The sequence below is a fragment of the Limanda limanda genome, chromosome 13, assembly GCF_963576545.1.
Source record: "Limanda limanda chromosome 13, fLimLim1.1, whole genome shotgun sequence".
NCBI classification, from domain to species: Eukaryota; Metazoa; Chordata; class Actinopteri; order Pleuronectiformes; family Pleuronectidae; genus Limanda; species Limanda limanda.
Window position 1 is genome coordinate 788,600 of NC_083648.1, and position 12,172 is coordinate 800,771.

Consider the following 12,172-nt stretch of genomic DNA (forward strand, 5'->3'; position numbering starts at 1 on the left):
TTTGATAAAATATTTAGTTTTTGCTTTTGGATCCAAACATGTAGAGATACTTGTATTGTCTCTCAGTTACAGTTACTTGGTGTAATGTGTAAAATATATAATTTCATATAAATCAACAGTTATTTTTCCATATAGTTTTTAATAAGGAAATGTCATATATATATATATATATATATATTATCTTAAAACTTTATGAAACATGACAGAGTGAAAAGTAATAAATGTTTTAAAAAGATTTTAAATAGTTATGATCCGTTAGTGTGTTTTCATATTTTATACACAGAACAAAACGTTTTTAAAATTTAATTTTCCTGTATCGATGCACAATATGTATTTATTTTTTAATGATTTCATTATTATATCTTTATTTAAATTTGAATGATTCCTCAAGAGAACAGCAGGTGGCGTCAGAGTCCTGTTTGTGTGTAGATGTTTATTAACAGAATCAAAATAATGATACAAATATTCGAACTTTAGATAAAGATCAATCATGATGATTATACACATAATATTTAGGATACAACAAAGAATCCTTAACCAACAACATCATTTAAGAGTTAAAATTCTGACTTAAAATAAAAGATTTGTTGGGGAGGTGATTTATTGTTTCTGTTAAAAACTAAAAACTCCCAATGTTTGTCATATTTGTCTTTTATTTTGTTGTTGTTTACATTAATTACTCAGATTTCCTTCGACTTAAATTAATAAAAAATGTATTATTTTTTGAAGAAAGTGAAGAAACCGGCCCTGACGCATCTTCAGGGTCCTTAATGGTCTTCAGGATCTTCAGGGTTTTCAGGGTCTTCAGGGGTCTTCAGGGGTCCTTCAGGGGTCTTCAGGGTCTTCAGGGGTCTTCAGGATCTTCAGGATCTTCAGGATCTTCAGGGTCCTCAGGATCTTCAGGGGTCTTCAGGATCTTCAGGGTCCTCAGGATCTTCAGGGGTCTTCAGGGGTCTTCAGGGGTCTTCAGGATCTTCAGGGTTTTCAGGGTCTTCAGGGGTCCTTCAGGGGTCTTCAGGGTCTTCAGGGGTCTTCAGGATCTTCAGGGGTTTTCAGGGGTCCTTCAGGGTCTTCAGGGTTCTTCAGGATCTTCAGGGGTCTTCAGGGGTCGTCAGGGGTCTTCAGGGTTCTTCAGGATCTTCAGGGGTCTTCAGGGGTCTTCAGGGTCCTCAGGATCTTCAGGGGTCTTCAGGATCTTCAGGGGTCTTCAGGATCGTCAGGATTTTCAGGGGTCTTCAGGGTTCTTCAGGATCTTCAGGGGTCTTCAGGGTCTTCAGGGGTCTTCAGGGTTCTTCAGGATCTTCAGGATCTTCAGGATCTTCAGGGGTCTTCAGGGGTCTTCAGGGTTCTTCAGGATCTTCAGGATCTTCAGGGGTCTTCAGGGGTCTGCAGGGTTCTTCAGGATCTTAAGGGTCTTCAGGGGTCTTCAGGGGTCCTTCAGGGGTCTTCAGGGTCTTAAGGGTCTTCAGGGTTCTTCAGGATCTTCAGGGGTCCTTCAGGGGTCCTTCAGGGGTCTTCAGGGGTCTTCAGGGTTCTTCAGGATCTAAAGGGTCTTCAGGGGTCTTCAGGGTCAGAGACTTTATTAGATAGATTATTAAATCAGTTTTTATCTGAACGCGCGCCCCCGTGCCCCCCCTCCCCCGGGAGCGCGGCCGGTGTCAGGCTCGTGCCCGCGGCTGTGGAGTGGGCTCGCGGGGACGAGCAGCGGACACGCGCTCTCGGGACCGCGCTCTCTTCCAGCGGCTCTCTCGGACTCTGCAGCGGCTCCAGGGCGACCTGTTCCCGGCAGGAAGGACCGCGGCTCCCCGGCCTCCAGGACCCGCAGGACGGAAGCGTTTCCCCGGGAAGACCCCCGGCCGAGCGGCAGCATGAGGCGGAGCGAGCCGGGGCCGGACCGCGGCTAGCGGCTAGCTCCCGGAGGGTCGGAGGGTCGGCGGCCGGAGGAGGAGACACTTTCCCCGCTTTGGAAACTCTTCTTCTCTCGGTTCCTGTCCCGGTTCTTGTCCCGGTTCTTATCCCGGTTCTTCTCCCGGTTCTTGTCCCGGTTCTTCTCTTCACTTTTGGGAGATTCTGCCCGACACCAACTCGCTGTTTCTCGGGCGGACATGGAGCCGGACTCGGTGGCGGGCGACGTGGAGCCTGTGCCCGGCGGACGGAGCCTCCTGGACCCGCTGGCGGACCGGATCCTGGTGGACCGGATCCTGGTGGACCGGATCCTGGCGGACACGGTGTCCCAGCAGCAGGGCTGGCTCCGGGTCTACGGTAAGAGAAGCGCACAGGGTTCGGTGGATGAGGAGGAAGTTGCCCGGAGCCCGGTACCAGCCCCGGGCCGGGCCGAGGTCCTGGTCCGGGGCTGGTACCGGGCTCCGGGTCGGTTCCTCGGACAGGTTCTCTGCTCACACCGGGACGAGGTTCCTCCAGGTCCCGTCACAGGTCAGAGGTCAGAGGTCACATTGGTGTGATTGTAAAGTTTCATTCATTTAAGTTAAGTTTCATTAAAGGCACTTTAATGTGATTTAACATTAAAGTGAATCAAATAACTTGAAACCAGGTTTTAAATGAATTAAAGATGATCGTGGTCACTTTAAAATCTGAATGTTTATGTATTTAAAGTCTTTTAAATTTGATTCCAACAAAACTCAGATCTGAAAACACACATTAAGAAATGTCCCACAGTAAAACCCACTGAGATAAAACTCTTAACTTCAACATGAAAAGTCAGGAATGATTAAAACATCAATCTAATCTAAACTTGAATCCTTTAAACGATGGACTTTAAAACCACTTAATATAGTTTTATCCATTAGATTAACCCACATGTGGAACTAACCCCAGATTTTCACAGATATAGGTAATTTAAGGGAGAATTAAGGGGGAACGGTTAATGAAATGATGTATTAGGGGATATGGAATATCTGGGATTGAGCCTAGAATGTAATGAACAGTTTTATTTATTAAGATAAAGTCTCGTTTCAGCTGATTTCTACACAGACGAGAGTTTATAAAGTGAATCTAACAGAGTTTATCAACTTCCTGTTGACTCATGAGTTGTTCTGATGTTTATTTAACGTTCAGATTGACAGAGCAGAGAAATATTATCAGAGGGTTGAAATCAATGAGTAGTTGATTCAGACGTTGTTTGTTCCCACGCACCCTGAACGCAGCACTGGTGTCCATGGAAACAAGTCTGTGTACATGTCTGACCTCCCGCTGTCGGGCAGGGTGTGATGTCATCAGCCAGTTTGTGCTGATGACCTCACCGGTCAGGCAGCGCAGCCGCCCCCCCGCCTCACACACGTTCAACAAAGACCTCATGACCTCCTCACTGTCCGGCCCTCGTTAGCTCGTTAGCTCGTTAGCTCGTAGACGCAGGGAGGTCACGGCTAACGATGAGGTCATGGCTAACGATGAGGTCATAGGCTGTGAATGAGGTCATTGGCCGTACAGAGCCCTCACATGGATGAGTCATGTTTTGGTCACATGATGAGTCATGTTTTGGTCACATGATGAGTCATGTTTTGGTCAAGTGTCTGAGTTGTGTTGTCGTCTCAGTTGTGTTGTCGAGCTGAAGTTTGTTTTGTGTGTAGATCATTTTGAAATGTGGCGTAGAGTAAACACGTCTCTGCTCTGGAACCAGTGACGTGTTGTTACTGGTTTCTGTCCACTCTCATGAACACGATATCTAATCAAACTCCGCCCCATGTTCACCCAGATGAACTGATTAGATGTAGGAGGTCAAAGGTCACCGTGACCTCATATTATTATGGGTGGTATCTGCTCTGGTTGGCGGAGGAACACGCCCACAGGAAGTGATTCTAGCTCCACTTTGCTCCTGTGATGAATTCAATCCTTTTGGCGATAACAGACTTTTTAAACCTGTCAGAAGATTTTAACTGAAAAGTAATTTTACTTCAAACTGGATCTGATGAGCAGCGGCGGCCATGTTGGAAACGGCGTGTTGTGAAAGTCCTGTGACCTTTCGTATCGGACTCTGTTGTGTGTTCGTGACTTTGAATGATCTTTTCTTCAGTTACTGTTTTTATTGTCCACTCGACTCTGTGGAGTCTGCGGGTCACTGAGTGTGTGTCTGTGTTTGTGTGTTTGTGGTATGTGTAACATCTGTGTGTTCTATGTTTTCTCTGTAAATAGTCAATTTAAATTTCCCACAGACACAGACACGTCCTCACTCGGTCAGAATCATCAGGATGAAACCAAGAAATCTCACAGCTTCATGAATCATAATCTGACGTTAATGCTGCGCCGCTGCACGAAGGAGAAAACACAACTCTTTATTAATCTTCACACAAACATTGTGTTTCTATCACTCTTCATGTTTGAGACACACACATGACTCTGGAAAACATGTTGTGTAGTCAGTGTTTGTGTATCAGCAGCAGCAGGTTGTCGTGTCCGACTCGTTCAAACAGGAACATGTGGGAACATCCAGGTGAGGGGCGGAGCCTGTAGAGCAGCAGGGGCGGAGCCTGTAGAGCAGCAGGAGGCGGGACATGACGTATAAACTCTGCTGTGGACAGATCAGTGTTGTTGTCTCCAGCTCCTCCACACGGCGTCGGCCTCATCACCAGAAGATCTGGAATCTCCTCGTGTTTCCAAGTGGACGTCTTCGTCTTCTACGTGTCCGGCTCCTCTTCTTCATCCTGAGATCTTTGTGTTCTTCAGGTTTCACGTCACGTGTTAGAAACCTCGTCCACACGTCCACTCGCTCTCTGGGAAGCTTCCACACATCGTCCTGCTGGTTCCTCACATGGACTCTGACATGTTACACACATGTTACCAGGAGGCTGCAGGAGAAGATCCAGAGACACTTACTCAGACATTCGTTCGGAAAATGTTTGGATCATATGAGGAACATGTGAGGAACATGTCAGGAACACGTTTGGATCATGTGAGGAACATGTTTGGATCATATGAGGAACATGTGAGGAACATGTCAGGAACACGTTTGGATCATGTGAGGAACATGTCAGGAACACGTTTGGATCATGTAAGGAACACGTGAGGAACATGTGAGGAACATGTGAGGAACATGTCAGGAACACGTTTGGATCATGTTAGGAACATGTTTGGATCATATGAGGAACATGTGAGGAACATGTCAGGAACACGTTTGGATCATGTGAGGAACATGTCAGGAACACGTTTGGATCATGTAAGGAACACGTGAGGAACATGTCAGGAACACATTTGGATCATGTGAGGAACATGTGAGGAACATGTCAGGATCATGTGAGGAACACATCTGGACTTCAGCTCAGGTCTGAAACAGCTGTAGTTCTTCTGAAGGTGGTCCAGGTGCCTGGGAGCTGGTTCAGGTGAAGTGGTCCTGTGGACAATGGAGGCCGATCAGAGAGGAAATGGAAAGTTCCTCATCAACGTGTCTGTTATCTGGATTGGGGGTGGGGGGTGGGGGGGGGGGGGGGGGGTGAGACAGGATTTCCTCTTTGAAACAAAACGAGTCAAAAATAAACTGGTGTTTATTTCAGGACTCATCGTGGAAAGATACAGGAGAGAAGATCAGATCATGAACTGAGGTTCTGACGTGTTCCTGACGTGTTCTGGATGTGAGAACACATGTCCATCAGCCTCATGGGGGGGGGTTTACCCAGGATTCCAGAGGGCCCTTGGATCCAGCCTCTGATTTACTGCTCTCTTTACAGCTGCTGGTTATTTTTAGCTCGAGGTGGCGGCTGCTGGTTTCCTGCCCCCCCCCCCCAGTTCTGTGGCTCTGCTCTCATGCATGAGAAATGATTGTGCCAGCTTGCTCCAATATTACAGATCAGAACAATATGTAGAATAAAATGCAGTAAAAAATTAAGTCTAAAGTAAAAGTTTAAGTGTATTGCAAATGTGCAACACAAGGCAGAAGAGCTCAGTGGTCTGTGGTGGTCTGTGGGTTCTGAGGAGCTTGTAGAGGTCTGTGGGTTCTGAGGAGCTTGTTGAGGTCTGTGGGTTCTGATGAGCTTGATGAGGTCTGTGGGTTCTGATGAGCTTGTTGAGGTCTGTGGGTTCTGATGAGCTTGTTGTGGTCTGTGGGTTCTGATGAGCTTGTTGAGGTCTGTGGGTTCTGAGGAGCTTGTTGAGGTCTGTGGGTTCTGAGGAGCTTGATGAGGTCTGTGGGTTCTGATGAGCTTGTTGAGGTCTGTGGGTTCTGATGAGCTTGTTGAGGTCTGTGGGTTCTGATGAGCTTGTTGTGGTCTGTGGGTTCTTAGGAGCTTGTTGTGGTCTGTGGGTTCAGAACCGTCCTTTGCTTCCTAAAGTCCAACGAGTACCGTTGAGCTGCAGGCGGCCATCAGGACCTGGACCCCTCGCCTGGGCGTGAACTTCACTTCCTGTTCCTGTTGTCCTCGCTCCTCAAGTCGTTTCCTGACGCCGCTGCAGGAAGTTTGGACTGGTCTGCTCGTCTGCGCTGAACGAAGGAGATGAACGAGATTCCAGATGGTGTGTTCTACTGGAGGAGTCTTACAGGAGAAGGTTCACCTGCACCGGACCTCAGGTGGGATCGGCTCAGAGTTGGATGATATCGATTCCGTAGAAACCAAACTGACCAGGAAGTGAGAAAAAACAAAGATGACTTCCTCGACTGTTGCAGGAAGTCGAGTTTAAAAACTGTGTGTTTTCTAAAGTGAAGACCTCGTGTCAGACGTGATGTTAGAGTGACCTCATGTCAACAGGAAGCTCCTGGTGCAGGTCCAGGACTCCTCAGCTTAGCTGGTCTGGGTCTTAACTCTGACCTACATGCAGCGTCATGGTGGACACCAGCAGCTTCATGATCCAATGACTGATGATAACGTCTGTGGGTCAGTCGGGGGGGCGGGGCTTTAGAAGGGCCGACAGGAAGGAGAAGGTTATCCTGTGATCCTGGAGTCGTCTCATTCTGTCACTCTGATAATATTTCAAATCACTGAATCCCGACAGTAAATGAACATGTTCATAAACACTCACATAATAACCTGTAAATAAATCTTTATTCTTCCTCTTCTGTTCAGTGTGTTGGTGGATGGTGACCTCCGTCCAGGTGTGTTCACCCCGTCCAGGTCTCACATGGAAACTAAATCTGTCCTTTTAGGACCTTAACTGTGCTCGAGATCAGTGAGAGGTGGAAATCATAGAAGTGAAAATACAGAAACTTTGAGCCTTTTAATAACAATCTCACTTTATACCAGAATGAAAGCCAATAAAAAAACCTTTGCATTAGAACAGTTAGAGGAATCAACACCTCCGACTACTTCCTCCTCATTCTCATTCTCTTCCTTCTTTCATCTGTTATTGCTCCTTCTTCCTCCTCCTCCTCCTCTTCCTCCTCCTCCTCCTCCTCCTCCTCTTCCTCTTCCTCTTCCTCCTCCTCCTCCTCCTCCTCCTCCTCCTCCTCTTCCTCATCCTACTTCCTTCTCCTCCTCCTCCTCCTCCTCCTCCTCCTCCTCCTCCTCCTCCTCCTCCTCCTCCTCCTCCTCCTCCTCCTCCTCCTCCTCCTCCTCCTCCTCCTCCTCCTCCTCTTGTCTGAACGCCTCGACCATAGAGTCTGAGTTCTGAGAACCAATGAGTCCGATCTGAGTCAAATCTTCTTGAAACACATAACGAGTCACGCGTGTCCTCGTGAGTCTCGGGTCAGACTTTGCTCTGATTGGTCGAGGCTCAGGATTAGGGATGGGGGAAAAAATCGATTCTGTTACAAATCGCGATTCTTGTGAATTTAAATCGATATGCTGCCTCCCAAATCGATTTTTTTATTTTTTATAAAACATATTTATTGGATATATTGGGGGAGCAACATCACCCCAGAGCATGTTGACCAGCTCTTGTTTTTGCACAAGAATCTAAACATACCCAAGCACTAGCTTTGTTTACTTTTCGTTTATTTCAAAGTTTATATTTTAAGTAAACCTTTATTCATTCTATTTAATTTACCTTTTATTAATTGTTTAAAAGTAGCCTAAGTGGCTTACATTTCTTAATCTGTCAGTTTGTGTGCAGTTGACAGGGGCTATACAATAATTGGGAACATTTTTATTTATTTTCTCTATTGGCTGCCCGGCAGTTATTAAGTTAATGTTAATATTTGAAATAAAACATGTAAAGCTCTAAGTGAATTTGACTGTGTTGTATTTGAAAGAATGATTCAACATTTTTCCATGGTCCAGTATTTAAAAAAAAAAAATAACCAAAAGAAATCCCAGGAAATCGTAATATCGAATCGAAATACTTACAGAATCGCAATACATATCGTATCGCCACCTAAGTATCGTGATAGTATCGTATCGGGAGCTCCCTGCTGATTCCCGTCCCTACTCAGGATTGGGAGGCGGCTGCAGCTCGGCCTCATGGTTCCGGATCAGATCAGAACCAGCTCTGTTTGGATCCTCTCTGAGCTTCAGCTGCAGGAGCTCGGCTCACTGACGCATGAGGAAGCAGTGACTTTCAGTTTCGGCTCACTGGGGAAACCACAGGCTGCCGCTTTGCCGTCTCGGTCGCACCTGATTGGTCGAGCTCATGAGAGACGTGGTCTTCATCTGACACTCGACTTCCTCCCAGGAAGAGCTTCACCAGCCTGTGTGAGACGAAGCTGAAGATCGAAGGACGAACCAGCACCGGTGTCTCCTCCGGGTCGGACTCTGTGTGGTGCAGCTGCCGGGAAACCAGCTGTTCAGCCTCCATCTGCTGCTGCTGCCGGGGGGCGGGGCCGCGTGTGCTGGACCATGAGTGGAGCAGCGAGCAGAGACCCCACCCAGGGTCCGGTCCAGGCTCCGGTCCAGGCTCCGGTCCAGGGTCCGGTCCAAGCTCCGGTCCAGGGTCCGGTCCAGGCTCCCTGCCGGACCTCGTACCGCTGGCACCACCACAGGAAGCCGTGGTGGAGGTCCGAGTCCCGGCCTGAGCAGCTACTGGGCAGATTCAGGTGGAGGACATCTGCTCGCCTGGCGCCGGGGGCAACCGACACGCCCCCTCCAGAGGTCAAAGGGCAGAGCGTCCGGCCTCCTCTCCTACGGCTGGTCAGCCTCCCGGGGTTCGGCTCCTTCTCAGAACGATTCCCGCTGAGGCCCGGCTCTCTGCACAGGCTCCTCCCCTTCCTCAGGTCCATGTCTGAGCCCGGGACCGGCGGACCCCCGGAGACCCCCGGGCTGAGGGGGACCGGATCAGCTGCAGATCCACCGGCTCCCGTCGGCAGCAGCTTCACCCGCTCGCTGGCTCCGAGTCTCGGCCTCAGGGACGGAGCGGAGTCTGGTAGGAGAGGTTCACGTGTACCTGGTGTTGTGTTGTGTTGTGTTGTGTTGTGTTCAGGCTGTGGCAGAAAGCTGCGGTGTTACCAGCTCCTGACGTCAGGTTGTATTTCTCTGACCTTCATCAGAGTCGCTTCATACACGATAAACACGTTTGAGAATAACTCGCAGCTCGGTTAGTTTCTTTAATTATAATCCCTTTGATTATAATTAATTATAAACTGAATGTGGACGAGCTCCTGTGTCGTATTGTGTCTTCTTGTTGTGTTGTCGACACCTTTAGAAAGATTCTTCGTAAACAGATAAATACTTTTAATCTTTGGTTTTTGGCCGGTGTCCTGGATTAATAGTTCATATCTGTGGATTCTTGATTGTCGACTTGTTTCATCTGATCTCGGTGTAATCTCAGGATTATCTCAGTTCTTTCACATGCTTCATGTTCAGATTTTCTAATCTGAACATATTCATTCTACTTTCCTGAGGTGAAACCATCCGCCTGTTCACTCAGAGTCTATAGCGCTCCAACATGCAGCCGTTTGGAAGGTTAGTTTATGCTTATTGAATGTTTGCAGTAGAAAACTGGCTGACGTGCAGATGTCATATTTTGAGCCAGACGATAATGAGCGTGTGTTTTCATGCAGAACTGACGCCTGCTGAGAAATCACTGCTTCACTTTTACAAACATCCGCTTTAAATTCTGTTTTTTCTGACATCATGAATCAGTGACCTTTCTGTGTCAGGCTGCATGAATTATTAAAACTGGTTTATAAAAAGCACATCTAAGCACTCAGCAGAACTCAGCAGACCCACAGGCCCTTTGACCTGTAAAAGCCAGATAACCGTCCTCCATTAAATCTGATTATTTTCATCATAATCCATGAATTAATTAATCTAGGATTAATATCTCCATGATTATACCAAAAATATTCAGTGCACCTTCATCAGGGACGTGTGTTTTCAATAAAAACATGTTGTTGGAATGGAAACAATAATCTTTTTATTTCAGGGTTTGCACAGATCTCTGTATACGATCTATAGCAGATACTTTAAAACCGTATACTTCATCATATCATCATCATCATCATCATCATGATGTTCAACAATCACATATCAGATGTTCTCCTACATGACCCAGACCTAATGCTAATGCTGGTATGAATACTATAATGGTGTTACCATGGCAACCAAAGCGCCTCATTCATTGACAACATGCCATTGTCTTTTGCTCTTCTTGTATTTATCCAATAGTCTCCTCCAGTTTTCAAACTACAGCTCCCATGATGCTTTAGTGTTGAGTGTGTGGATCCTCAGCTGTTCAGACTCTGGGTCACAGAAGGAGACTTTGAGTTTTCATGATGTGTCTCAAACTGACTCTGAAACAAAGTTGTTCACATGACTGAGAACCCCCCCCCCCCCCTGCCCAGCTGAGCCAATCAGCAGCTGAGTGACAGCGACTCACTTCCTGTTTCTCCACAGTGCTCGCCGTCAGTCAGCAGGAACTGAACACAGGGCTAGTATCAGAGTTCACAGTAGCCCCAGAGCATGCTGGGTAAAAACCACAGAGCACTGAGGTCTACACACACACACACACACACACACACACACACACACACACACACACACACACACACACACACACACACACACACACACACACACACACAGGGCTGATTCACTGCTCTGCTCTCACACAGATTTCATGGGAAAATGAATGGCTACTGCTAATTGGAGGCTAATTGTGTGTGTGTTTGTGTGTCTGTGTTGTTGCCAGGATACGTGTTTTGTCTCAGGGTGTCCTGTTCATCAGAGTGGTGTGTGTGTGTGTGTTTGTCTGTTTGTGTAATTCTATCTTTGTGAGGACATAGCTGCATATACTTTCTCAGAGCTGTTCACAGTAACGACCTGGATTTAAGTCGCATGTTAACATTAAGTTTAGAGTAAGTTAATGCAGATACACAAAGACAGTGTGTGTGTGTGTGTGTTTTCCTTTTATATGTAAACGTCCCCTTCACAATAAAAGCCCACACAGGAACAAAAGGCCAAGGGTCTGAGCTCATTAACGCTTCAGAGCTGCGTCGGTGGGAAAGTGAAGCTCCGTCCGTCCAGAGCGTCTCCACTGGGGACGGGCATTCGATGAAATTGTCTTAATCGATCGTCGGGAGAGTTAATGACGAATTTTCGATTTAATCGTTAATATTTTATATTAAAATTCACTATTTATAGACTGTTAAAATGCAGTGAAAATAGAAAAAACACAGCGAGTTTCCTCATTGAGATCTTTATTACAAGATGAACAACTCTTGTGGCAGATAAACGGGATCGTTCAATGTTACACTTGAAAATAAGCGCTGCTGCTAGCCGCTGAGAGAGCAGCTAGCCGCTTAGAGCTAGCTGGATTTCGCGGTTCTCGACCTCTCACTCCGGTTGTTGTCGCATCCTCACTCCCTCACTCAGTCTACGGGGAAGGGAACCCGGAGAGACCCGGGTCTGGGTGAGGGGTTCTGGGATTGATGACCTGACAACAACCGGACTGAGAGGTCGAGAACCGTTAGATCCAGCTAGCTCTCAGCAGCTAGCTGCTGGTCTCTCAGCGGGGCTTGTAGAGTATAACTCCGGACTGCTTCCTACAGCTGCTAACATCCTCACTGTGCTGCGTTCAGGAAACTCGGATATCCCGACCTCCTACTTGAAGAAGAGCAGTGGACTCCTCATGCGCTCATGGAGACGTATAGCTTCGCAGTGTTGGCAGTGAACGCAACAGAATTTCGTCGATGACAAAATAATGTCATCGACGAAATTCTTAATGATCAATTAATCGATCGTCGATTAATTATGCCCATCCCTAGTCTCCACTGGTCTCTGGTGTCCGTCCGTCCAGAGCGTCTGGTCTCTGCACTGAGGACTCATGGGACACACTGTGGTTCTGCTCCGGAGACGTG

General features: G+C 47.2%; 1 protein-coding gene across 1 annotated transcript in view; it reads left to right on the forward strand.

Annotated features, from left to right (window-relative positions):
- The first annotated feature begins 1,779 nt into the window (after positions 1-1,779).
- Positions 1,780-12,172, forward strand: part of rasal2 (RAS protein activator like 2) — a 57,004-nt gene continuing 46,611 nt past the window's right edge. Inside the window, exon 1 of the mRNA XM_061085016.1 lies at positions 1,780-2,262. Coding sequence (XP_060940999.1) covers positions 2,106-2,262 — 157 coding nt within the window. The 5' untranslated portion in view covers positions 1,780-2,105. The remainder of the gene's footprint in view (positions 2,263-12,172) is intronic.